Below are 27,842 nucleotides of genomic sequence, written 5' to 3'. Positions count from 1 at the left end.
AAGAAGAAAGAAGAAGAAAGAAGGATGGCCAATGAGATGGAGATGGTTCAGTGCCAAGCCTGATGACCTGAGTTGTTTGATTCCTCGTACTCACGGAGGAGGAAGAGGAGGAGGAGGAAGAACTCACAGACGTACAGACGGGTGCTGAGGAGGAGGAGGAGGAGGAGGAGGAAGGAGAGTATGTGCGTGGACTTCAGCTGGGGATGGAGTCATACAGAAGGAGGAAGGGGAGAATCAATACTAAGAATGTTTGAAGAAGCCACAAGGAAACATGTGATAAGCTTGCTTACAAATACATACATATAAAAGTGTGTGTGTATAGTTTACATGCAGTTATGTCACGTGGGATGATAATACTCCCTACAAAGTGCCACAGACTAACAGAACTCAGTGTCAGGCATTAGAAACCTCCCTTTGAGTTGTTAGGGAAGTCCAAGGGACCCCCAAAACAATACAGGCCATTGTCCTTGGTTGCTTCCCAGACCTTGAAGACCCCACTACTGGGACACTAGGCACTTCAGACACAGCACTGATAGGACTCAAGCTGCACTTGCCGCGGAAGGCTCCTCTCTAAGGACCAGCTCATAGTATCTGAGGATGCTCAAGCTGCACTTGCCGCGGAAGGCTCCTCTCTAAGGACCAGCTCATAGTATCTGAGGATGCTACGCGAGCTGCCAAGGGAGCCAAGCTAGTGACAGTCCTACCCAGCTGCAAAGCCGAGGACTGGCAGGGCAGCTATTTCCAGAGGTGCAGTAGTGGCAGCACCTGAGGTTACCCACAGCTGTCTAACTATCTGAGACCCACTCACTAGAAGGGAATTCAACCTGTCTGGAAAGGTCACAGATCCTACGGGAAACCTACTACTTCCATCTTCCTAACCCAGCATCATTTTTAACTGCCTTCAAATACTGCCCTGATGCCCACGGACAAACAGAGCTCCTCTCTGCAGCAGATGGAGGGAGGGAGTGACAGTGGAGTGGACAGGCCCATTCAGTGCATCGACAGCAAACACCTACAGCTAAGACCCAGGAAACACTGCTGAAGGTGGGGCAGAAAGGCTGTTACGACTGTTAAGAGCCAGAGGTCCAGGACATCTGCCACCAGACAGTGGCTTTCAGACACAATAGGGATGCTGCACCCATGAGATCTAAACAGTGGGCTCTCCTAAATAAGACCTGGGTAATGATTAATGACACCATGAGTCCACATGCCAAACGGATAGGACAAATTTCGTAGGGCCCCACCCTTAGATGAAGATTTACAGGCCATCAATGTCATCTGAAAAAGGAGGATCAGTTTCTCCAGGAATGAGCCCAGGCCCCTGAGAGGTTACTGAATCCCAAGTGGCCAGCCCTCTAAACACATGCACATAACAGCAACACCAAATCGACTCAGTAGGTTCTTGGATATTTATGTGTGTGGGCACATGCATATAACTATATAATATTACAAGAAGTCACGAATTTGAGAGGGAGTGAGAGGCATGGGGGGGTGGAAATAATACAAATATAGTAGTCATGTAAAAATTTAAAAAATAATTATCTTGAGGACATTAAAGTAGTTTAAGACAGAGAAACAGATAAGTAAAGGGAATATTCTGGTAAGAGTATGAAATTATAAAGAATATGGGTAACACTAAATAATTAGTTAAATTTTAAAATACTTCAACTAGAGAGCACTTCTTTGATAGAAAAAAATACCTACTCTGGGGACATATGAAGGCATACCTCCTTTCAAGGAATATAGAAAACTGGGTACATTTGTAAAAATGGAAACATGGGTTAAGTGAGATTTATACCATAAAGTCCCAGTTGGCCTGGGGCTCACCTCCCTCCTTCCCAGGTCTCCAGGGCATCGAAATCACAGTAAGGTGCTACCACACTCCGCTTCAACCAGTCATTCTTAACCCCAGACCTAAGGTAGCTGTACTCCTTCTCAGTGGTACTGGCAAACACTATAAGTTTTTAATGAAGGAGAGTAATTTGTGCCCTTGGGTAAATCTGATATACTGTCTCTTGCTGCCAGAGCTTCAAGCTGCAGAGATTCAAGTAAGTCAGCAAATGTCTAGTGAGCTACTGAGGGGACAAAAGAATTTCTGGGGTACACAGGTATCCTTAATACTCACAGAGGCCAGACAGGATGTAAATGGTCAGATACAAACCCTCTGGTAATGAGGAGTCACAGACCTAAGCCCTCAGAACACTGAAGTTTTTAACACACGCATTACTACAACGCTGATTTTTATTTGGCGTATACAGGCTGGAAAATGAACCCGGGCCTCACAGAGGACCACAGAGCTAACCCCGTTCTCGGACTTTTTAAAAAAATAAAGATGTTTAGTGGTTTCAGAAAAGTGACATTTACTAAAATTTTTAAAGTTTAAATTAAACATTATGAATAAATGGTTTAAATGAATATATTTAAGAAAGACACAAAGGAAGGGAAATGGCTCGGTGGTTAAGAGCACTGGTTGTTCTTCCAGAGGACATGAGTTCAATTCCCAGCATCCAGATGGCAGTTTGTAACTGTAACTCCATTGCCCTCTTCTGGCCTCCATGGGTACCAGTCATGACAGTGGTGCACAGACACACATGTAGGCAAAATACACACAAACAAAATAATGCTCAAAAAATGAATGACATAAAATGGCCCAAGATTAAATAGTCTAAGGTCCCAGCGGCTGTGGAAGGTCAGGAGAGGTTAGAGGGGAGTAAACAGGACACTAATAAAATGTTTCCCTTCTATGAGAAACCTTGTGGAAGCTACTCACTAACAATGACCCGGGGTTTTCATAAGAACAATGGTACTGCTCTTTTACAGGAACAATATGCCAATTCTGTGGGAAACAGGCTACAGAGACGATTTAAGACATATTATTGTCTTCAAGATAAAGTTAAATGAAATCTCATTAAGTTTTTAAACAACTAAAAACTGGGGAGCGAAGAATGGAACCAAAGGGAATAGAGAACTCTAGCAGAGACAACTGCTGGAGAAGCCTTAGCTACCTCTCACAGTAGGGCTAAAACAGACACCGGGAAAGAGGCTTTCTAAGGGAGGGCTCTCTGTGGTGTTACAAGTGCTTTGTCATCATCACTGTCTTTGAAGTCAAACAATCCCAGCAAGCAGATGCGTCAGGTGCTGGAGACCCGCACTGGCAGGCACAGTGCTGGAAGCCTACCCAGATGTGAGTTCTATCATTTTACCACAAGGCAGAGGAGAGCCCGCTCAGGAGACCATTGTCCCTTCTCAGAGCACTCTTTCCATCCAGAGATCCACACCACCAGCAGCTCTAACCAGTCTCCTTTCCAGCCACGTCCTCCCATATCTATTTCCATACAGCCACCTAGGCCACGCTTCATTCCGCACAAACATGCCTCTCCTGCTTCTCCTAAAGGCTCAACCCCCAACCACAGGTCTATAAGAGCTCTTCATCTGGCAGCCTCTCTCTTCTTTTCTAAAGCTAGTTTCCACTCTGTGCACGCCTCAGACCCTACAATGTCTTTTTCTGTGACTATCTCCCACTCCTCTGGCTCCTTATAAAAGCCCTTCTCTAAGATACCACGGTAGGAAGCACAGTCTTCTCTTTAGGACGTTATTCATCACTGTGGGGGAAATATGCAAGACAGCATGGCTGTTATACTGAATTCACAGGAAGCACAAATGTTTGCTCTTTTACTTAATATTTATGGAACAATTGCTATCTGTAAGCTAAAGAAACTCGGTGTTGGGAATGCAAGGCCTGCAGAGTCAGAAGTCTAACAACTGGGGAAAAAATGATCAACCTGAATGCCACAGAATTTCTCAGAGATGATGTCCACACTGCTCTTCAAAGACATAGCTCAGGTTGGGCGGTGGTGGCGCACACCTTTAATTCTAGCACTCGGGAGGCACAGGCGGATCTCTGTGGGTTCGAGGCCAGCCTGGTCTACAAGAGCTAGTTCCAGGACAGGCTCCAGAACTACAGAGAAACCCTGTCTCAAGAAAACAACAACAAAAAAGAGACAACTCAGCATGCTGACAGGGAAGGGCATCTCAGCAATACTAAAGTATCAGTTTGTATTCATGGCAGGGGAGCACGTCAGCAGGGGAGCACGTCAGCAGAAGGAAAACACCACAGAGGCAACCCAATAAAAGCTGGATCACCAGGCAATGATGAGACAACACTAAACATTTACATGGAGGGAGTGAGAAGCTTGTGTCCTCATTTTATACCAAACCCTCCAATAGCCACCTCCAAGACACAGTAAAATCTGATTGGAAACAGGAGATCTGACTATTTTAATATTTTAAGAAAACTATTTTAAAGTCATTTAACAAGAAGTGGTGTGGGAACAGAATAGGAGAAACATAAAGATGGTATTTAGGAAGTAAAATCTGTAAGGTGCAGTTAGCTGTATATGAAGAGAAGACAGGCAGGGCACTTTAGACAATGTGACCTTTACAGAAGAGAGCAGATGGCACAGAAAAATTGAGGAGCATGCGCACTGAAGATAATGCATTCACTTTGAGACAGGAGGCGCAGGTGTCTATGAGAAACTCAGGTACAGATGTCTAGTATGTAGGTGGCTACATGAGGGGTTCATCCTGAAGCAGAAGCCACAGACAGAGAGGATGGGGTTCGGAGGATGACTACAGGGAGCTACATGTGGAGCTGGGATAGGTGTCAAGGACATCTAGGACCCCCTAGCACACACACACAGAGCAGGATACAGATGAAAAGATACCCATCGCACCAGAGAGTTAGGAACCCACAGTGGGGAGGGTAGCAGTGAGGAGGACACGTTCTGGAACTAGGAAGGAAATGGCTGGCTCATGGCAAGGTGAGGTCTCCTCGGGTAGTGGGGATACTTGGAAAGATGCCAGTATGGGAAAGACTGCTGACAGGTGGACAAGGACACACAAGGAGAGCTCAAAAAATTAAACCAAAACTAGAGAGGAACAACTCACAGAGGAAGACCCGAGAAGACAAGAAGAAAAATACCAACAGCCAAGAGTTAGTGTAGAGAGGCCTGCAGCCTGACACTAGGACGGAGCCCAGGAGATCTGCACCTGTGAGCTACAGGCCAGCAGGGCCAGCACAACTCACGGCTGTAACTCAGCCCTACCACCGTGCCTGCCACATACTGGAAAGAGCGCAGTATTTCACAGATCGCTTTCTTTTGATTAGCCATGTAGATGATTTTTAAGGAGCCAGAAGGAAGTCAGTTTAAAATTATTTTAGAAAATTTTTATTAATGTTGGCATGCAAAGCGCTAAGCTTCTTTACGGTATTTTCACACACATATGTCGTTACAGCTGGTTCTTACCCACTTCCTCCATCCCATCTGCCTCTTCCTAGCTGGTTTCCTCTTTCCCCGACAATGGCCTTCCTTCCTGCACTCTATTACCCAGATACCCATGGTTCATATTCTCTCTCTCATTTAGACTTCACATATGAGAGAAAATATGTAGCACTGTTTGTTTTTCTGAATTTAGATTTTTTTCTTACCATGATTTTCAGAAAGCACTGACTTTACAGAGGATAATAAAATTTAGTTTTGCCACAGTTGAACACATGTTGGTGGCATGACCACAAACCAGCATGTGCTCCTGCGGGCTGGAGAAGTGGGCTGGCCTGGCACAGGTGGACAGTCTCTCCCAAGACTTTACCCTTCGTGTTTTGTTTCTGACAACTGCTTACCTCTCTACTTTCTGGTGCGAACACAGATCACAGCTCTTTAATGTTCAACTTAGCTTTGCTACATTGAGAAAGTTTAGCTACTCTGACTCTTTGAAAGTTATCTGACCTGCCCACAGACCTCTGCTCTCTCTTCTCCCAGACCCAATCCTGAGGCTCGTCCCTAGCACTGCAACAGAACATCAGCTGTGGCCTGCCTTCCTGTCCACAGCTCCTGTGGATCCCACAGAGCATCCCCTCCATAGGTTCCCTCCCCTAACTTGTCGCTGCCATCCCAGCCTCCAACACTAGCAGGCATTCCCTGTGAACACACCAGCTGGGCAGGCCAGCAAGACAGGCAACACACCGAGAACCCAGAGAGGAAGTAGAGACCTATAGGCAACACACCGAGAACCCAGGGAGGAAGTAGAGACCGACAGGCAACACAATGAAAACCCAGAGAGGAAGTAGAGACCGAGGAACAAAGCACACACCCAACAAAGGCAAACCCAGAAATTAGCACCTGGACCTACAATCACCCCAAACTGAGATGCCTAGATGTCAACATAAGAACACAATCAGTGACAGCCAGGGCAGCAAGTTCCCACCAGAGCCCACTAGTCTACCACAGCAGGCCCTCAGTATTTCAAACATAGTTGAAGCATAAGAAAAAGACCTTAAAACCAACTATATGAAGATGACAGAGGTTCTTGAAGAGGAAATGAACAAATCCCTTAAAGAAAGCCAAGAAAGAAACAGTTAAAGGAAATGAATAAAACTGTTCATGACCTGTGGAGAGAGACAGCTGGAATTGAGGGGCATCTGGGGCGTGGTTTGGAAACCCGGTGCAGTGTAAACTTCCTGGAATCTATGAGGGTGGCCTAGTGAAGGCTCTAATAATTGGAGGCACAAAGTCTGAACTGGCATTCTTTTGTAACCCGGCAAGGCTTCCAGGGGCAGGACTGGGTTGTATTTGGTTAAACTGCTAGCTAAGGGGTTCCTGTAGTGATCCCAGAACAAACCAAGCTGACAGAGGGTCGCTGTCCACAAACCAACCAAGGTCCCCAAGGTCAACACCCGCACAGCTCACTGAATGCAGAGGTGGAGCTGGTGCCTACATGGAGCCTGCACACCTGTGTTCTAGCCTCCTTGGTATGGGAAGGTGCTCTCTAGGCTACAGAAAGAGATACCTGGACATCCACCAGCCTTTGACAAACAATCTGTCCTGGCTGCAAGATGTGCTGGGGCAATGGTGCTACAGAACTTGTGCTAGTGGCCAAAGTCTGCTTTAACTTGAGCCCCACTCCACAAGAGGGAGCCCATGTTCAACACTGCTTGGACGGCCAGAAACCAGAAACTGGATGGCCCCAGGGACCTGGGGTAGAACCAACAGGACTGGTTAAAAAAAAAAAAAAATCAATGAAATGACTTCTAATGATATTCTGCTATACTCATAGATCAGTGCTTTGTCCAGTCATCCTCAGAGAGGCCTCCTCAGGCAGCAGATGGGAGCAGGTGCAGAGACCCACAGTCAGAGAGAGAGAGAGAGAGAGAGGGAGAGAGAGAGAGAGAGAGAGAGAGAGAGACTGTCTCAATCATAGGTCTCCACCAGGTCCCTTCCCTTGCCACTCGGAATCCCATGGAAAGGGGACCCCTATAGGAGTCAGGGGGGACGGAGGACACCAGGAAAGCATGGCCCAAAGAAGCAACTGAGCAGGTCCAAGGTCAGAGAGAACCAGGTCCTGACGCTGTGGCTGTCAGCTGGTGCTTTTGTGGGGTCCCAACTGTGGAAGCCGGTGTGTCTCAGACTCTCTTGCCTGCTCTTGGGCTCTTCCCCGCTGGGCTGCATGACCAGCTTCAGTGTGAAGGTGCTTCCACCTCATTGTGTGTTTTGTTTGTTGTGTCTGCTCTTTGCTGGTGGGAGTGAGAGAGGGAGGGGATCTGAGGGACAGAGGAGGAGAAGAAAAGCAGGGAGGAGCGGGGAGGGAGTATGGTTGAGATGTATTGTATGAGAGAAGAATCTGAAGTTATTTGACAGTCTCCAGTTCCTTAATGGCAGCACCAAGTTGTAGCCAGCAGTGCCTCCTCTCCACCCCGCAGCCCCTTGTCCTTTCAGCCCTGCTCTCCAAGAAACAAACTATTGGAAAGAGTCGGTCTTCTTCATCTGCCATTTTACGTGTAGACTGAGTGTCTTATTTTCATTACTACCAGCCTGGCTGCTGAAGCTCTTTGCATAAGCAAATAACATGAGTGTGGAAATCTTGACAGTCTTGTGTTCTTCTCTTCTGTGTCTAGCTTAAAAATACCTTTTGGATGGATGAATTTAAAAATATTCATCACAGCTATTTACTTATTTGTTTAGTTTATGTGTGTGCTTTCACAAATATGGAGTCAGAGGACACCTGCAATTCTCGGTTCTCCGCAGCATCAAATTCAACGCTGACATTCAAGAACTATCTATGAGCCCTCAAAGGAATGATTTTATTCCAATATATTTATAGATTTCTAGTGACTGAAAAGAAAAACCACATGACCAGAGAAGTTTCAAAATTTAACTAAAAAACAAAATGAAATAAAAAAAAACACCAAAAATACCAAACCCACAAACATTACTGTGCTGCTGGTCTGAGTTTAGCTATATTATAAAAGTTCCCAAGTACTAGACATCCTAGGAGGAGCAGTACCAGCTATCTCAAATGAAAACAACTGACAGAATTCACTAGCAAAGGCATGCCTCACATTTGCTATGCACTGACTCATCAGTAAGGTGAGACTGTCTTTAGATATATAATCATGTCAGTATCTATCCATCCATCCATCCATCCATCCACCCATCCATCCTTGTTTTCTCAAGACATGGGTTTTCAGTGTTGTCCTGGCTGTCCTGGAACTCATTCTGTAGACCACACTGGCCTCAAACTCAGAAATTCACTTGACCCTGCCTTCTGAGTACTGGGATTAAAGGTAAGAACCACTATTGCCTGGCTCATATATGAATTTTTAAAAAGTATACAATAAATGTGTATTGATTGAAATAAATCTATGAAGAACTAACTAGCAATCTTCTTAGTCAAGAGTAATAGTACTATTAATAATTTATTAATATCGAAAACCTTTGAGTGTGCAAGTGAGAGAAAAGCTCAGGCGTGCTCTCGAATCTCTCACTCACAGCTGGGTAAGCCTGGGGCTGTCCCTCCCCTTCTCTACATCCCACGCTGCTAGGGACAGAGTTTACATGAGTTCTGGGGATCTGAACTCAGGTTCTCATGCTGCACACCTCCCCAGCTTTGACAGCCATGTTTAAGTGGGTGGGTAACATATATGCTGGTTTAGATTAATGCACGTGCACATGCACGTGCGCGCACACACGCGCACACACACACAAACAGGTGTACATGTGTGTGCATGAGCATGTGGAAGCGAGAAGGCACCTTCAGGTGTCATTCCTCTGGAATGCTATCCACTGTCTTTTTTTTTTATTATTCTTTTTTTTGTTGTTTTTTTTGTTTTGTTTTTCGAGACAGGGTTTCTCTGTGGTTTTGGAGCCTGTCCTGGAACTATCTCTTGTAGACCAGGCTGGTCTCGAACTCACAGAGATCTGCCTGCCACTGCCTCCTGAGTGCTGGGATTAAAGGCGCGCGCCACCACCGCTCGGCCTATCCACTGTCTTTTGGGCAGGGTTTCTCACCAGCCTAAAGCCTGAAAACCAAGCTGGACTGTCTGGCCAACAAGCCACAGGGATCCTTCTCCAAAGGACCCTTCTGTCTCTGCTTCTCCACTGGGATTCTAAGTGTGCACCACCACGCCTGGCTCACCTGCCAACCAGCCTGCCTTCAATTCAGATTCGTTTGTAATCATTTTACTGACTAACCCATCTCTCCAGCCTCCATACAGCTCATTTTTGGTCTAAGAAAATAGGTACAATCAGCGACTATTTTGACAACACATGTAAGAACTACAGTAACTACCTGATTACAAGATGTAAATCAATCTTCTTTCAATCATGGAAGAAATTAACAGTTCAAGAAGACGAGACTGAAGTAGGATCACCTTAAGAGGGTCCTTACGGGATTAAGTGGGTTTGGGCACAGGATGTCAGGCACATGACACCTGTCATTTCTAAAAGCTGTCATCAACATTCTAACATTTCAATTATGTTGCTAATAATGCATTATTCCTATAGGAACTCAGATGATTGAACTAAAAAGTCAGAAATAAGGTTTAAGAACACAGAAGGTTTAAATTTTGAAGGCTGGGAATATAGTTCAGTAGTAGGGCAATTGCCTAACATGTATGATACCCTAAGGTCAATTTCCAGCCCTGAAAAATAAATAAACAAATGAATAAATATTTTGAGAAGACTGTTTTTCATCTCTGAACTACCTCGTAAAATTGGAGTTCTTAAAAAAGTGAAATAAAAATGCTTCAGTGTGATTTTTTTTTGTACAAAGATATTAATAAATAAGAAGAAATACATTACTGTTACCTCAAGGGTAAAGCCATACCTTAGCAACTTTTGGATTTCTACGCAGTATATTCTACAGTTAGTATTCTGTGACTTCAGACTGCAGAACTCAGTGCCATCTTAAGAGGAAGAGAGGAGCCACAGAACTGTACCTCGCCATTAAAACAGTGGAGGACCTCTTACAACAGCTTCCAAGTCTGAGATGCGCCGGGGTCCGGGGTCCGCACACACGAGGCCAAGTTAGATGCTCGTGTATCTGGGAAGCATGTTTCTGCATGTCCTAAGGAATGTGGGAGCACTTAGCACTGCTGTCGGATTGCCACTGCCCGATGTCTGGACAACCGCAGTAACAACAGGTGAGCAACCAGCTCTTCAGGGTGGACTCAAGTGCTACATCAACAGGAAATTCTCAAACTTACTCCAAAAGATAAAGAGTAAGGCAAAGAGTTTCACTTACCTCTCTCTTTGCAGAGGACGAAAAGGAACTCAGCAGCAATTTGCTTGACCCCAAGGTCGACATGTGTCATGAGGCGCACCAGCTTATTCCTCACCGTCGAGCCCACTTCAGGCCGGTTTGTCACATCCCTCAACGGCGGTAAAACCTGATGCATAAATGAAAAAGCCACCATCAGTTGGGGCCCTGGTGTGTGACAATGGTACTGTGCAATGGGTCAGCCTTAGTTTTATAAGAGTAAAATAATCATCAACAACAGCCACACCTAGCTCATCTCATGTGCAGAGCACGGCTCTGTTCCCTGTCACCTGGTTATCTCAACACTTGCAGTGCTTCTGGTGCCTAGCAAACTTAAGAGTCTTTATCGAGTTTCTCTTTCTTGCGGGGTATGGCAGTATACACAAGCACAAGGAAGGCTGAACAAGGAGGAAATGAGCTCAAAGTCTGCTTTAGCTACATAGCAGGACTGCCTTCAAAACCAAAAGGAGGGAAGGCCAATGGAGCAGTTTCTGTGAGCATAAGGACCCGAGCTCAGTACTCAGAAACCAGGGGAAAGTCCAGAGGTGGTGGCATGGGCTTGTGATCCTAGCAAGGGTGAGTGGAGACAGGAGGATTCTTGGGGCTTGCTGGCAAGCCAGCTTAGCCAAGCCAGAGAGTTTCAGGCCAGCGACACAGGAGTGAGGGGGAGAAAGAAAGTAGATGGTGTCCAGGAGTCCACATTCCATACACATCTCCCATCGGCACCAGCACCCAGGGTTTCCCATTCCTCCACATACTTCTTTTGTAGCTCAAACCATACGGACTTAACTCTTTCAAGTCTAGCAGCATATTCAGCATTTAATTTTTTAAGATCTGTATTTATGCTTTTTAGTTGTTTAATTTTATAATAAAAATGGCTATTTCAGGTTGAATATTCCTAACTCCAAAACGTGAAACCTTTGAGTACTGACATGATGCCATACATAGAAATTACATGTGACAGGGAAATGAACTTCATGTGAAGGGTTAAGTGAAGGTGTGCTAACAATGGACAAATCATCTTAAAGCTCTGGGTCTATACAGAACAAAAAAAAGTTCATATTCACAGCAGGGTCCTAGTGCAAAGTATCTTACTGTGTAATCTATGCAAATCCCCCAAATTTTAAAACATTATAAATCTGAAACACTTTTAGACCCAAGTATTTGAGGAAAAGAAAATCTGTCATCACCAAGCTGCAACAGATCACACACACACACGCACACGCACACGCACACACACACGCACACACACGCACACACACACACGCACACACACACACGCACACACACCCCGCTCTTTCTGCATGCCTCTGTCCAGCTGCTACTATCTCCCCATCTCCCACTATTAGTCTTCTATGACCCTTTCCATGCTCTGACCAGCTGGCAGAAGAAATATTTATTGTGTACCCTCTTTCCACTGAAGTGCATTCTGTGATTCTTAGGAGGCATGCACTGGGGTGTGTCTTTCTTTCTCATCATTTCTCTCTTAACCCTAATATCTTTTTTCAAAAGTAAGTTCCATAGGGACAGTTCTCCTTTCTTTATTAGTCTCCTCTCAGTGCCTGGAATATTACAAGTGTCCAATAAGTATTTGTTGATTTAGAGGGAAATGAATAAATCCAAGTAATTTTCATTACATGATGTATTGGTTCATTCTCTGCTACTGTAAGAAAAGACTCACGGCACACTAACTTTACAAAGAAAACCGTTTTCTCTAGTTTACAGTTTTGGTGATCCTACCTACTGGTTCTACTTCTGGTGAGGGCTTACTGGAGGATGGTATCACAGAAGCAGGGTGTTTGTAGGAGTCAGGGATTTAAGGGTCAGGTCAGCTCCAGTTTGTTCTGTGAGAGCTAAAGGGTCTCATAGGAACTCTTAAACCCTGCTGGGCAGTGCCCCCCAAGACCTTTCCATGTAAACGTTTCATGAGTCAATACATCTTAAAGGTTCCACATCATCACCCACCACTGCCGCTTTGGGGACATCAAATTTCTACCGTGTTCATAGAGCAAAAAGCACAACCGAACCACAGCAAGTGCCTTCTGTATAAAGAATGAGTACTTGCACTAGGCAACAAAGCATATTACAAAGTCGAAGAATGATCTACTGTGCACCTATTCAGACTGTATAAATGTAGCAGTTCTTTAGTTGATTTAACTAACTGGTCCCCTTCCATCTCTATGTAATGTACAGGGATTGGAAATACAGCTATAAATTAAAAAACAGAAAAAATTTCAGACAAGTAATCTATCCAAATATTTCTAGAAAAGGCGAAATTAACATAAGGCATAACTCTACCGGGTTTATTTCCTATTTCCCTGGGAGAATGAGTCATGTGATAGGCGATTTCTACAGTAGATACCTCAGTATCTACAGGAAAGATCAGCATGCAAAATTTGTTAGCTATTTTGTTGTTGCATGTCACTCCCAAGTGGCACATGCGTTTCTGCTCATATTATCCCTCAACACTTTCTTGCTAAGCTGTATCCAGTTTCTCTTTGTTCCACAGCTCTTCTATAGGTCCCTAGACTATACCACCTGGGTCAGTACTTTCCACTGCTTTCGTTTGTAACTGCTCAAATAGAGCACCCCAGGGCAGTTTCCCCTGGTACACATGACTTAGATTTAATAAAGTAGTTGCTACTACCTGCAGTAACTAGTTAACAGGGAAGTTTCCCTTGGTACACCTGAGTTAGATTTAAAAGGTAGTAATAACTAGTTAGACATAACTTCAACTACAGTATTATCAAAGCTACTAATCTGTGAATCTCCTTGGTGTTAGAGTTAGAGTTTATGCCTAGTACATGCTCTGAGACCACGTGCTACATTAAGCTCTGCCTTCCTTGAGTGCATTCTACAATGTATCCTCTTTAGAAGTTTGTCTCCTTCTCTTTTCTTCTTCTCCCTCCTCCCTTTCCTTTTTTTTTCATAATCATTTTGTTTTATTGTAGTTTCACTTTCCATCTTGTTACTGTATTGTCCCCTAAGCCTAAGACTATACCTGCAAAATAAAGTTAGGTAAAGAATGTGTGGTTTTGTTACTCTTGTTTCATTGATAGAATAATTTTACTGAGCGGTCTCTAGACTTAGCTACCTAGCTAGAGGACTTGTTAAAGATCTTCCTCTCAGCATAAGTATTTTTCTTTCAAGTCCAAGGACTATTTGATTAGAGTTTGAAAGAAAAACAACAGGACAGGCAAACTGTATGTTTTGGCAGCTGCTAGGAGGAAGATGAAGAGGAAGTCAAGTCCTTTGAGTTAGAATCAGTCCTGGAAGTCTGTAAACAGCTGTAGAAAGGGGGTGGGGAGTGCTGGGGCAAGTACTCTTCTGTTCTAAATCCTAAAAGAGGACAAGACAACGTTACAGTGAGGAGCTGCACGCACCTGTGGCAAGGGAGGGCCGAGGGACAGGTAGGGGTCCAGACTGTGCTGTACTCTCCATGTATCCTCCAAGGTTTCATGTGCTAAAGCATGATTCCTACTGTGGTGGTGGCAAGAGGTGGGGAGCTGACCTTTAAGAGCTGAGGCAACGGGGAGGGTTTCGGGTCACAGGGGAGTTGTTCCTCAAGGGATTAAGGTAACTCTGCTGAGACCCTCCAGCTTGCAGGAGGGTAAGCTGTTACAAGCTGGGGTGCGCTTACTCTGGCTTTCTGCTTTCAGACATGACCTTCCTCCTTGTATACATGCTTCTGACACAGGCAATGCAGCCCTCACCAGAGCCAAACCAATGCCAGTGCCTTACTTTTAAATCTGTTTTCTGTCAAGTCAGGCTGCCTCAGGAATCTCGTTATCGCAATGATGAGCAGCAGACAGACATAAACATGGCCCCTGAAACAGGGTCGTTCACTGTGACTCTACCTGAAAATGAGAATTGGACGGGAAAATAGAAAACAAAGTCATCACACTGTTACCAAGACCCTGACCATAATGGATCCATGTCCTAAGACACTGTAGGGCCTGGAATTAGGAGTGCTTGACTAGTTTATTTGGCTAGAGAAATTTCAAAACAAGAAAACATTGGGATTATGATATTAGTGTTCTGGCTATTGTTAGATCTATAGTAAGAGTTGGAAGCAAAAAGGAATGAAATAGAAAGATTTGTAAACCTTGCAGCTTGCCCAAGGAAGGAATAAAAACTAACTAAAGGTAGGCACACTGAGAGACTGTTAGGGACTGGCGAGAATGTCAATTATGAGGTTACATACCAGCCTTGAGGCCATCTCCCAAGTCTTCTAGGCCACTCCCCACCCTCACCCCAGGCCAAGAGACGGGTCTTTCAGGACAGCACTGTCTTAGGTACTGAGTTCGGGTGCTCTCTACTGGCTTACTATCTGAGACCACCTCAGGATTTGTTTTCCTGTGTCCAACTGGGGAAGCTCTCTGGCTGCAGTCATGGCTCAACCAGGCAGAAGCTGGGTTCATATCAGAGCAGACTTTTCTGCCTCTCCACGGGGCTGGTTCTGCAGGTGTGCAGAATTTAAGACTCATGAGATCACGATGGTGTCAACCACAGTTTCAAAGAAAGGCAAGCAGAAGTCTGCAGGCTCAGAGCCCTTGCAATGAGTGCCCGGTGGGATGATGCATGGTAGAGCTCCTGAGGCGGAGCTACAGTAGGGACCCAGGAAGCAAAGGTCACTAGCAACACGTCACACCTGCTCAGGAAAGCCACGCGTGTGTTCGTCATCTGGGCGATGGTCAGCAAAACTGCAGGAACCACAGGGTGCTGAAGGCGCCAGACTTTCAGTGTCTTCCCTCTCAGCTCTTTCTTGGAGTGGAAATATGTGGAAATGTAAGCCTGGTGGCTGTGCTACCACTGCACACCGGAAGTGGAAGGTCATTTTGATTTTACAGAGAGAAGGAATTTACCTTGAGTTTCTGAAACTTTGTATTTTTTTTTGTTTGTTTGCTATTGTGTGTGCACATGCACACAGACATATACACGGAGGCCAGGGGACATCTCTGTGCCTTATTCCCTCGAGGCAGGGTCTTTCATTGTGCCTTGCCCTACGCTAATAACAAACCAGTCCTCCTGTCACTGTCCCCTGCAGTGCCCGAGGTTACAGTTAACACATGGCTATGCCCAACCTTATTACGTGGGCAATGAGGATTTGAACTCAGGTCCTCATGGTTATGAAGCAAGTGTTCTTACCCACTGGGTCATTACCCTGGACACCTATTATTGTTTTGAGTCAGGTTTCACTATGGATCTCAGGTTGCTACCACTATGTACCTGAAGGGATGCTGGGACAAGACTATCAGGAGTGGAGTGGCTACTTTGAACGGTGAGGATGTGAACACTGAACATGAACAAGCGAGCCCAGAACTGGCTTTCTCTTTCTTTCTCTGCTTGCAGGTTTGCTGAGACAGGAATAAACAGCTTCGTGTTCTATGTCACAACTAGGAGCTGCTGTAGCTTCCATGCCTTCCTTACTACGATGGACCAGGAGCCAGAATAGACTCTTTCCCCTTGAGTGGCTTCTGTCCATGACCTTTGTCCCAGCAACAAGAAGTGTAACTAAAGTATCCAGTGGTGTCCTGCATCTCCCTAGGAATGTGATCTCTCAACCTGGGACTCCCATAAAGAGACACATCCTCCCCCCTGTAGTATCGTCACAGGCTAACAAACAGCTCTCTTTTTACCTGCCCTGTCTCAACACCTCACCTACAGTGCGGTGTTTCCCAAGGAGACAAAGGTCTTATACTCCTGTGCATCTACACAGCATGTGGCTTACAAATAGGTTTCTAGATATAGAAATAGGACTTCCATATCAGAAAAAATAAACACAGCCAGTTTACTTGAACCTTGACTCTGCTTTTATATTAACAAGAACACAGAAAATGAAGTCTTTTAAGAAAGCATTTATGCTTCTGTGTATGGGTATTTTACCTGAATGCACAGATGCGCATGTAGTGCCAGTGGAGGGAGAAGAGGGCACTGGACCCCTAGACATGGAGGGACAGACAAATGCGAGCAGCAGAGTGGATGCTGAGAACTGAGCCTGCCCTCCGGAAGAGAAAGCAGTGCTCTTAACCCAAGCAATCTCTCCAGCCCCATAAAACATTTTCATTTACTATTCTTCACCAGGTTCTTCTGGCCAAGGTAGAATTCTTTAAAGCAGTTAAACCGGTAACCACATAGGGCTGCTTAACTTATCTGGCTGAAACAGTGACCATGCTTTTATTATTTATCTGCTTAGAGCGACACGAGTTCCTGCTTTCTGAGGTCTTCCATCAGCACTACTCCGGGGTTGATACACAGTAAGGTGTCTACTTCATGTTCACCACCTATCAAAGCGATCCTGACTGATTATCAATGGCCAGCGAAGCACGGGCATGGAGGGTGGGAAATGATGCACTGACTTGGGCTACACTACAGGACAACACCCGATAGTGGAGTTAGCTCCGAGCCTTCGCCAGCCGTCTCCAGGGGTCTAACTATGCCATAGGGCGGCATCCACTCATGCTACACTATACTCTTACACACAGCAGCTCAAGTATTTTCAACACAGCTGCGGTCCTACCAAATCCTCTGAAAAGATTCCAGTGTTTTCTCATCTTACTTAGAGAGAATCCAAAGCGCTATGCAAGCTTGTCATCGCCCTGTGGACTCTGCTGCACTGACTGTCTTTCCTTTCTGCCTTTTGTCCAGGAACACTGGCCGCCGCACGTCCCGCAGCATACTCAGGCTTCACAGCTGAGACACTTCTCAGTTCGCCAACTTCCTGCTCACTGTCACCCTTCGGGAGCACTCCCTTACCTCAGCTCTCCTCTCCCCTTCTCTACAACACTGACCATGCCCTGCAAGGGTAAAGGACTCATGGTACCGAATACTTCACAGCAGCACACAGCAGACCTCAGTGAGCATGTGCCGGGTCAATGGGAAAGAGTAACAATGCACACAAGACCGTTTATTCTGGTTAGAATTCATTAGTTCTACGTTAACAACATATAAACAAAGTTTTACATTTAAGATGTAAGCAGTTACCTGATCTTTGAGAAATTTTCGGATGTTCCGATGGGCTCGGGAACACTCTGTTAATAAGCTGAGAACTGGAGTTAGACCCTCTCTATAGCTGCTTCCCTACAAAGAAAACCATGCATGCCGTATTAGTCCAGTTCCTAAAGGAAGGCTCTCCTCCGTAACCTGAGAATATGAAGACTTTTTTTTTTTTTGAGGGGAAGAAGGGAAGAGGAGGACACATCTTATGATATCTAAGTTTACAAACAATGTTTAAAGTTACTTTAAATAGTATTTCCATAAGTTGTCTCCATTTTACTTTCTAGTTTTGTCTTTTCTGGTTTTCCCTACGTGTTCTAGGGTTTCCACCAGTTTAGTTAACGCGCTTCAACGAAGCCAAGGATTGTGAGATACATCGAAGCCACACTGCTGCCTTTAACACATTTACCAGAGAACGTTGAGTGACAGACGAGAGAAACTGAGAACAAGACACTTCTGAAGATGCCATTTTGGAAGGAATTAGTTCTTCTAACATTTACAAAGTAGCTATGCAGGGAAGTTACTCGTTTTTCCTTTGCTTTCAGATACTAGCTATAAATTTGGTGTAAAAATACAATTTTCAGCATAAATAAACTCACTTATTTCTAGTAATTTATCGTTATTATGATAAAATGTTTTTTAAAAGTACAGCTATATAGCATGCCAAGAACAAAGAACAAGCTTAGTTGTGAGCGCAAGCTGTGTGGTCGTCTCTGGGCAGGGCACACTGGTGTTGAGTTGTCCCTTCCAAGGACTCACGCTAGCAGCCTTACCTTGTCAATTCTCTTCTCCATAAAACTGAGTAAGACATGAATGGCCTCCATATTCATGCCATTGTATACCATGGCATTGTTTGTCAAAGCTGTGTCTTTCTCCGCTGTTTTATCACTGGGCAGTTCATCTGGAGTCGTGGCCTCTTGGGCTGTTTCTTCGTGGGTTAATGGACAAATAAGAACATCCAAACAAGAGACTGGAACATTGCTTAAAAGGTTGACGGCATTGCTGAAAGGCAATTTGAAAATACAATATTTTAGTATGACTGAATGGGCTTTTAAAATGCAAACATAATGCAAAGTTTGAAGGTGACTTTTAGGAGTCAATTAAAATTTTTCTTTTTCAAAATGAGCCATTAATATTACTTGGCATTTACTCAGAGAAAATGAAGAACCGTCTCAAACACATACACACTACAAATGAATGAGAAGCCATGTTAAATTGACAGACACAATCACAGAATGACACGTCCCTTTCTGACACGCTAAAACAGGAATTAGCCAGCTGGAATGCCAGCGCTTTAGTTCACTATGACAATGCTGGCTCTCAATTTTCTTCAGGGGCTTGAGCTCCTTTTGTGGATTCACTGGTGTTTATTATCCCTTAAATCACAACATAATAACCTGAGAAGCAACGCCTGTGAGCTGCTCGTCAGATGCAACACCATTAACACTGCTGTTCTAGTCTCAAGTCCAGCCAGGCTGTTCTTTCCCAAGGATTATACACAAACCTGAGATACACACCAGCAGGGGGAACCCAAACCTTGTGTTTTTGGCATTTCCTAAAAACTATTCTGTTGTTAACAAGAATACAAGAAGATAAAATGAGAGTGGGAATTCAGAATCAGGCATGTTTTCGGTGTACAGATTTTCTTCCCTGTACTACTTCCTATTTCTGTCTACCAGGAGAGGCAGTGCTCATCTGGAACTGGATCTTAACAGCCTGCACCCCAGGACTTCCTGATAAACAGCAATGGAAAGACAGGCATTGCGTTTCCTAGTGACACAGAGGGAGTCTAAAAATAACCACATCCTGACTAAAAATAAACTCTTGCAAATACAGTTTACAAGTCTAACCACTCGGAAACCACAGGCAGGGCTTAATCCAGCTGATGCCGTCTTAATTTAGATCATAGCCATTTAAAATGTAATTGATAGTGACACTAAAAACTAAGACAAAGCAAATAGAGCTTTTCCTTTCTTTTACATTGAAGTATGGTTTTATTTATCCATGAATTACTATTTCATTCTTTTTATATTATAAAAAATAATAATTAGTAAAAATCCACTACAAACTAGACAAAGCAGAAAATAAGTGGGAATGAACATGATATGAGAACCCTTTTCATGAGCAGATGGCCTCTGGGCCAGTGTGAGCTCGGCCGTCCTCACCGGGGCTGCTGCTCCTGGCGCAGTCTGCTCTGCTGTCTGTCAACTCTTCCACACACATTCACAACTCCTTATTTGTAGTTTACAATGACTTGCTTCTCACTTAAGCATTTGGAAACTGTTATTAAAAACCACAGTCACTGGAGAGGAGAAGAACTTTACCTAAGAATCACTTTCTAAAACAGTACAAGCCATTCTGAAACGCTAACCTCCCCCAACACAAGACAGCCAGCTCTGGAAACCATCAGTAGTGACTCTAAATCTATCACAGGCCAGCCGGAAGAGTTTGAGATGGTCACTCCATGACAAAGGGACGCTTCTCCTTTAGATTCACTTAAAGGAGGAGTTTCCAGGAATTCGCAGATTTAAGAAGCCAAATGTAGAGCTGGAATTAACAAATATTTGATGTTTAAGGCTTTTCAAGAAAAGTTCCCGTTTTCTCATTTCTCACTGAACAACTTGGTTCTCAAACAGCTACGAAATTAATTCTCTGGCTCGCTGTGTCCAGCTACTCTGTGTAAGCAAGGGGTCAGCCTTTGAGCCCTGTCACTCCTCTGACAGTTTTATTTGTGGGAGAAGAGTGCAGGAGATTCCCCAGCGACCAGGAAGTCGGTGCCGGTGCACACATTTACACAATGGTGTTTGCATTCCTCCTCCAGGGGGTAGGAAGGCTGTGTCCATTACTCTCCTTTTCAGTTCCTAGAGACCATTAATCACTGTGCCCTGACGTCCTCCCAGCCCCCTCCTGATATGCAGATTCAGAAGCAAGGCTTACTTACAGCAACTTGGAGCCTTGATTAAAGGCTTGCAGCTGTGGGAAGGGGAAGACAATCCCAAACCTCGTCTTCCAACAATTGCTGAACTCAACAGAATGCCACGTGAAAGTGAGAAGCAAGCTAACAGTTCGCATTCATCAACAGCAAGTAACAAATCGTATGAACAAATCAAGTTTCTTTATATATGAGGTTTACACGTGCATTTTCAAGCTTGGAAAGAAAGACAGAAACAAACCTCAAGATCTTCAAAAGATTCTCCTGCTCTCTTTAGTTAAAAAAAAAAAGTGGAGGGGGATTAAGTTTTGTTTCTTTTGAGGTAAGAGCACTTAAGCTTAAGATCAACCCTTCTGCCAGGTGGTGGTGGCACAGGCCTTTAATCCCAGGAGGCAGAGGCAGGTGGATCTCTGAATTTGAGGCCAGCCTGGTCTACAGAGCTAGTTCCAGGACAGGCTCCAAAGCTACAAAGAGGAAGCCTGTCTCAAACAAAACAAAACAAAACCACCCCCCCCCCAAAAAAAAAGATTCTACCCTTTTTACCAAATGTTACATATATGCTACAGTCCTGTTAACCACAGACCCTGCTGGACAGGAACACTAGAAGTCACAACCACAAACTGTAGGTTTTTGACTGATACCACTCCCACACCCTGCCCCTGGCCCACTATTATACTCTTCCTGGCCCTATGAGTTTCTGTTTTAGATTCCTTACTAAAGGGGATCAGGCAGTGTTTGTCCTTTTGTGTCTGGTTCGCTTAATTTATTAGTGTCTTCTGTACCTACTGACAGGATCTCCTTTTCATCACACATATGCACTTCTGACATCTTACCCACGTATCTACTGTTAGACTTTCAGGCTGTGGCCCTATGTCCACCTCCTGTCTGTCTCTGTCCTTCCCTTCTCCCTCTATGTTCTTTATCCGTCTTATCTGTTGACGGGCATTTAGGCAGTCTTCACGTCCCTGACATCGTGAACAATGATGAACACGAGGGGACAGGTATCTCTTTGAGACAATGGTTTTTATTTCTTCTGGATATCTATCCATCAGTGTGGTTGCTGGAGCCAATGCCACTTCTCTTTTCAATTTTTAGAAGAACTATCACACTGCTTCCCACAATGGCTACGTTAACTCACACTGCTGCTCCCCACACCCTAGTTCTGTGGTGGTCTTTAAGCAAGCAGCCACTATAACAGATGTGAGGGGAATCTTAAGATTTTGATTTGCATCTTCCAGGAAATTAGTAATGCTAAACACGCTTTTAGATGCATGTCTTCTTGGGGGAATGTCCACTCAGATCCTCTGTCTTATCTTCGTGCCAGCCTGCCTGCCTGCCTTCCCTCCCTCCACTCTCTCTTCCCCCTTACTCCCCTTTCCCTCTCTCTCTCTTTTTTCTTGGCAATCAAGAGTCCTGTGCTGGTAATGCATGCCTGTAATCCTAGCACACAGGAGGCTAAAGCAGGGGATTACCAACTGAAGAGGAGTTTAGTCTACATAGTGAGTTCAAGACTAGCCTGAGCTACAAAGCAAGACACTGCCATCCAAAGCACAACAAAGAAACGCATTCCCTATAGGTGTTTTAGCTGCTTACTCCCTACCGAAGAGGGAGGGCAGCGATGAATAGCTTCCCATCGCACAGGTGTGATTTCACCTGGGCAGTTTCCTGTGCACAGCAGCTTTGCAGGCTGAGGAATTCCCACCTAACTATCCTTGCCTCGCTTGTCTGTTCCGGTGTCAGACCCACGAATTATTGCTAAGAACAAGCCCGACAAGTTTGCTTACCTCATGCGTTCTAAGTTTTACTGTTTTAGACTTTATATTAAAGGCTTTAATACTTTCTTAGTTCCTTTGGTATGTGTGTATAATGTGAAGTGACAATTTAACTTCATTATTTTACATACAGAAGCCCAGTTTTCTTAACACCATTTCTTGGAGAACGTGCATTCTTTACAGGCATGTGTCAACACAGCTGACTACACATTTGTAGTATGCAGGTTTACTTCTAGGCTCTCTATGCTGTTTCAGTGGTCTACATGTCTATTTTCACGTAAATGCTACCGAAATTTGATTATTGGAGTTTCATAATACCTTATGAAATCGGGTACTGCCATACCTCTGAAGTTTTGTTCTGACTCAACAACCTTCACTATTAGGGGCTCTCTGTGGTGATGCGGGGGAGAAAGATGACAGCACTCAGACTGAGTTTTCTGCTCTCTTTATGGTCACATGTTTGCTGGTGACATTGAGCTAGAGTTGTCCAGGCAAAGTAGCAGAGGTGCAATTCTGATGACTGCCTGTTAATTCATTTGTGTAATCAAAAATGAATAGGTGGAGCCCACAGAAACATTAAGTTCAAAGCAATATTCTGTAAAGCAGGGTAGGGCACATGCAGCTGCAGAGAGGTACACAAAATGATCCACTGGGGCGCAGAAAGAAAACACAATTTTTACCTACTTCCGCTTTGCTCTCTGACCAATGCACTGACACTCGTGCCCAGACTTCAGCCATAGCTGCCACTCCCCACACAAGCTTCAGTGAAGCAGAGGGAAGAATACAGATTCTGGGATATGAGAAGACCAACCGTGACCCCTTTTCCTTGGTCACGCACTTGCATTCAGAACTGGTCATAATGCAATCGGCATATGCTTAGGTGGCTACAGACTGCTTTTCCACGCTTCTGTGGGAGGAGAGGGCTACTCTCTGGGGCCTCACATCTGTTAAAAGCGCTATCCCTAAGCAAAATTGTCAGCCTTGCTTCATAAGTTTTAAGTTGAGCAAATTCTTACAAAACAGGCGAACCGTTTTCAGTGACTCCTGCAGAGGAAACCTAAATTTAAGACATTACTTAAAATAGTAGCACATTTTACTTTCTTTCTGACAAGAAAATGGCAGAATCCTATGTTTTTGCTGAACCATAAGGAAAGTCAGGACAATTCAACTGGCTGCAGCATGGACTCAAGTTTCTGAGACTGCATCTCATGTGACCCAGGATACGAATTCACTGAGTGAACTTTGAGAGGGAGTCCCCACACCAGAGTGGCCATAAGTTCACTGAGTAGCTGACAGTGACCTTGAACTCCTGACACTTCTGCCTCATTATCAGAATGTACCCACCAAAAATTTGTTTAAAAACATCTGAAACTTGGGCCAGAGAGTTGGCTCAGGGGTGCTTGCTTTATCCCCGGTGTGAAGAGGATACACACTCCCCATCTAAGCACACGTAAGTGAAAGCAGGCATGGTGTCAGGGGCTGAGGCAGGACTGTCAGCTGGGGACTTGTCCAATCAATGACATAAATATGAAAGTTAAAAATGTAAAGATGGGAATTCCACATTGTATTACTGACCAGTTTTGCCTGACCCATACCATATACCCTGAGGAATGAGGTAATGATGAGGCCAACTCAGGCAGCGCACATCTGAAGCCAACTGTGTAAAATACACAGAAGAGGCTACTAATGGAGAACACAATAAACTTGTGAGAGGTGAATTTAAAATTTTATTTTCAAAAATTAATTTATATATAATTCATGATATATCACACATAAAACAGCTGTATATAAAGATAATTCACATGTAAGTAAACACACTTGAGGGTGTGTTCCAAAAAGTTTTCCTACTTCTTGTGAGACTCTGAGCAATGGGAGTGGGGGTGTCACTGACTCTTTTGCCTGTACTTGGGACCCTTTTCCTCCTACTGGGTTGCTACATCCAGCCATGGTATGAGGGTCTGTGTCTGGCCTTATATCTTGTTAGGCCATGCTCAGTGGCTATCCCTGGGAAACCTGCCCCCCCCCCCGCCTTTTAAAAGGGAAACAGGAGTTGATCTGGGGAGAGAAGAGCTGGGAGAGGGACTGGGAGGAGCGGATAGAGGGGAAACTGCAGTCAGATGCAATGCATGAGAAAAGAATAAAAGAAAGAAAGTTTTCCTACTAGGCCTAGAGATGATCAAAACCTCTGGAGACCAATGGCACAGGACACACTCAAAAAACTGTAAAAGGCCGGGCGGTGGTGGCACACGCCTTTAATCCCAGCACTTGGGAGGCAGAGGGCGGCGGATCTCTGTGAGTTCGAGACCAGCCTGGTCTACAGAGCTAGTTCCAGGACAGGCTCCAAAGCCACAGAGAAACCTTGTCTCGAAAAACCAAAAAAAAAAAAAACCAAAAAAAAAAAACACCCAAACCTGTAAAAGGACAGAAACAAATGTGATAACAGCTCTGAGGGATAAAACTTAAAAAAAAAATTACATCTTATTGTGTGTGTGTGACACAGAGAGAGAGAGACAGAGAGAGAGAGGGCGAGCAGTGCACAGGGATACATACGTATGTGTGATTGTAGGTACCCCCAGAGGCCAGAAGGGGGCACCAGAACTCCCGGAGCCACAGCTACAGATGATAACTGCAAACTAGAAGACAGCTGGGGCATCTTTAGTGAGCACGAGCAGTAAGTGCTCCCAACCACTGAGTCACCTTCCAGCCCAGTGAAAAAAGTTTTGATACAGATTTGTTTCCTCCTACAAATGAGACAATTCTGAGCATATTCTCATTTTGTAGACTTAATACCCTCAAGGAGACCGAAGATCTAGAAGGAGAGATAACGCCAGGATAAGTAAGGTCTTAGGAGGCAAAAGCAAATGTGTAAAAACAGCCGCTTAAATGTCTGAGACTTGAAGGTGTAAGTCACAAACGACCCCACACCAGTTTGGAATTATGATTAGTAGAATGGTTATTTATTTAAAGGGGAAAAACTTACAGATCACTGTCCCAGACAACAGCCCTCCTCAGGAGTCTAGGAGCTGGAAGCGGAGCCGCGGCGGGAAGCAAGAGCCGCAAAGCACACAGCTGCCGCTGTTTTTAAAAGCAAACCAGACCACGCCCAAGTGGGCTGGTATCTTAAAGTCTATTGGCTGAAGAAGCAGAAGCAGCTCCTGCAGCACAGACTGGCAGGAAAAAAAGAGACTGCAAGAGATCTATTGGTACTGCCAACCGGAGGGCTTGAGGAGCTCCTGCCTGAGTTTCCATCACTGTTAGGAGGGTGGCAAGATCGCCGTCTACCCAACTACCCTTCTGTTCAGTTAATGTTCACTGTACATACTACATACATAGGTGTGTGTGTGTTCGTATGCACGTACTTGTCTAGGTGTCAGGGATATAGTAGGGAATAAGAAGGTAAGTTCTTTTATTCCCTTTTAAAAGGAAATACTTCATTTGTGTATGTCTGTTGTGTCTATATGTGGATATGTACACGTGTGTAGGTGTACTCATGGCCAGAAGAGAGCCTTGAATCCCTTGGAGTTGCCTTAGTTACAGTTGTGAGCTGCCTGACATAGGTCCTCTGTAAGAGTAGTATGTGCTTTTAACTGCTGAACCATCTCTCTAGCCTGATCTTTTTTTTTTAAGCTTAATACTTCTGGAGGGAAATAATAAATGTGCAAGAAAATAAAGGAACAACATTAGGTTAGTTAGTGATAAATGCCACGAAAAAAATGAAGCAGATGATAAAATAGGGATACGATGTATTTGTGTGTGCACTAGTCTAAATTAGGAGGCTGGAGAAGGCCGAACTGAGCAAGTTACATTTGGATTAAGTGCTACACGGTGAGAAGGAGCCAAGCCCTCGAATACCTGGGTAAAAAGCATTCCAGCATTTCCAGACGGCGAAAACGCAAAGGCCCAAATAAGCAGAGTGTGTCGAGGGAAGAAGAGGGGCAGACTATTTTGAACACAGAGCCATCTGGTTTGTTGAAGGGGAGGCTTTCAGAGGCTGGGGAAGAGTGGATCAGTGCCATGAAAATGTTTTGCTTGACAATAGGAAGAGGGATCCTGTCAAAAGCAGACTGCTCCCCGAAGAGTGAGGCCACTGCCTCAGATCTAATTCCATGGATTTATCCACTATCACACAATGAGAGACAGTTTTCATTCAGAAGACAATGATGTAACTGGCACACTGCCACGGTGGGAACACACTGCCCTGCTCATCGCAGAGTCTGTGTGACAGTCAGCACAGCATTTTCCCTGAAGTCTTGTAGGAGGGCTGGGACAATCCAAGGCTTCTATGGCTATGCCAAGAAACAGTGCGAAGGCTTTCAGGACTGCACAATCTTACCCGCCTCCCCCATTTGGCCAAGCCGTCTTCTAAGTAAACGCATGGTATGCACTCCCATGGCTGTGTGGGACCCTCATGCAGGTTGTTAAGGTTTGGCAGACTCATGTATAGAGAAGAAAGAGGGAGCTGATCAGGGGACACAGTTTCCCCAGACGGGGCTGCAGGTCCTAGGTGTGGGCATCCTAACCCAACGAAGAGTTCTTGAGTCTTATGACTGAGAGAGGCCGTGAGAACTTGTGCACAGTGGACATGAAGCGGTCTGTTAGTCCGTAACTTCCCGCCGGGCTGTGGAGGTTGCCTGACGAGAGGTGGGAGGAGGGCAACAACAGGCAGGGGACAGACCTGTGAGGAAGACCTGGTCCTGCAGCCACTGGAAACTACTCAGAACTACCTTGTGGTCTCTTTCTATTCTCTCCTTGAACTGTCTTTTAAGTTTGACTCCCATTCAGTGTTGGTTCCACCACGGCACTCAGCGGGACCTGAAGAACGTCTTCACAGAGAGTGAGCTTAAAGGAGCCAAGAGCATTAACTAGAGCAGCAAAGGCCTGCCTTTCTGACTTCTCCAAAGCAAACGTTGTCTGTAAGCTCACGACGGTGCTCATGGGGGAGGGGACGGCTCATTTACTCGTTAATTTACTAACAGGTGAGTTGCAGAGAATGGACGATATGTTTTCATCATTTTTTGAACCCTAAAGCTCAAATTAGTACTTAACACATGGCTTAAGTGCTCACTAGCAAGTGAATATAAATGGAAATAAAGTCATCTTATTTCCAAACATTTAAAGAGCGAAATATATGATAATTAGGAAACAATATTGTTAGGCGTTGAATAGAAATTCAAGATAATTCCTACCAATACCTCAATGATATTTTTATAGAAATAGAAAAACTCATCTTTAAACACATATGGAATGTCAAGAGACTGAACAGCCTGAACAACCCTGGAGGATCAAACTTCCTGATTTGAAAATAATAGTCTACTTTAAGCACAGAGGTATACAACTGGCCTAAAGATACTTGGACCAATGGGAAAGAATTCAGAAATATTCTCTCTCTCTCTTACACACACACACACACACACACACACACACACACACACACACACACACACACACACACACACGGAAAGGAAGGCTATTTCAATAAGTGATGGCCAAAGCTGGATATCCAACATACAAACAAGAGGATTTTACACACACAAAATTCACTCAAGATG

The 27,842-nt window shown here is 44.6% G+C and overlaps 1 protein-coding gene across 5 annotated transcripts in view; it reads right to left on the bottom strand.

The window, feature by feature from the left end:
- The window catches only part of Ric8b (RIC8 guanine nucleotide exchange factor B), a 97,821-nt gene that overhangs the window by 23,271 nt on the left and 46,708 nt on the right, over positions 1–27,842 (bottom strand). For all 5 annotated transcript variants that reach the window (XR_003377951.1, XR_003377950.1, XM_005358248.3 and 2 more), the window contains exons 5-7: positions 18,363–18,591; positions 17,578–17,673; positions 10,579–10,723 (exon numbers count right to left, since the gene is read on the bottom strand). Coding sequence is in view for 3 of the 5 variants with exons in the window: in XM_005358248.3 (XP_005358305.1) it covers positions 10,579–10,723; positions 17,578–17,673; positions 18,363–18,591 (470 nt within the window). In the remaining 2 variants the exon portion in view is untranslated. The remainder of the gene's footprint in view (positions 1–10,578; positions 10,724–17,577; positions 17,674–18,362; positions 18,592–27,842) is intronic.

This window comes from Microtus ochrogaster, chromosome 24 (assembly GCF_000317375.1).
Source record: "Microtus ochrogaster isolate Prairie Vole_2 chromosome 24, MicOch1.0, whole genome shotgun sequence".
Taxonomy (NCBI): domain Eukaryota; kingdom Metazoa; phylum Chordata; class Mammalia; order Rodentia; family Cricetidae; genus Microtus; species Microtus ochrogaster.
The sequence above is the reverse complement of the archived record's forward strand: the minus strand, read 5'-3'. Positions and strand labels throughout refer to the sequence as shown.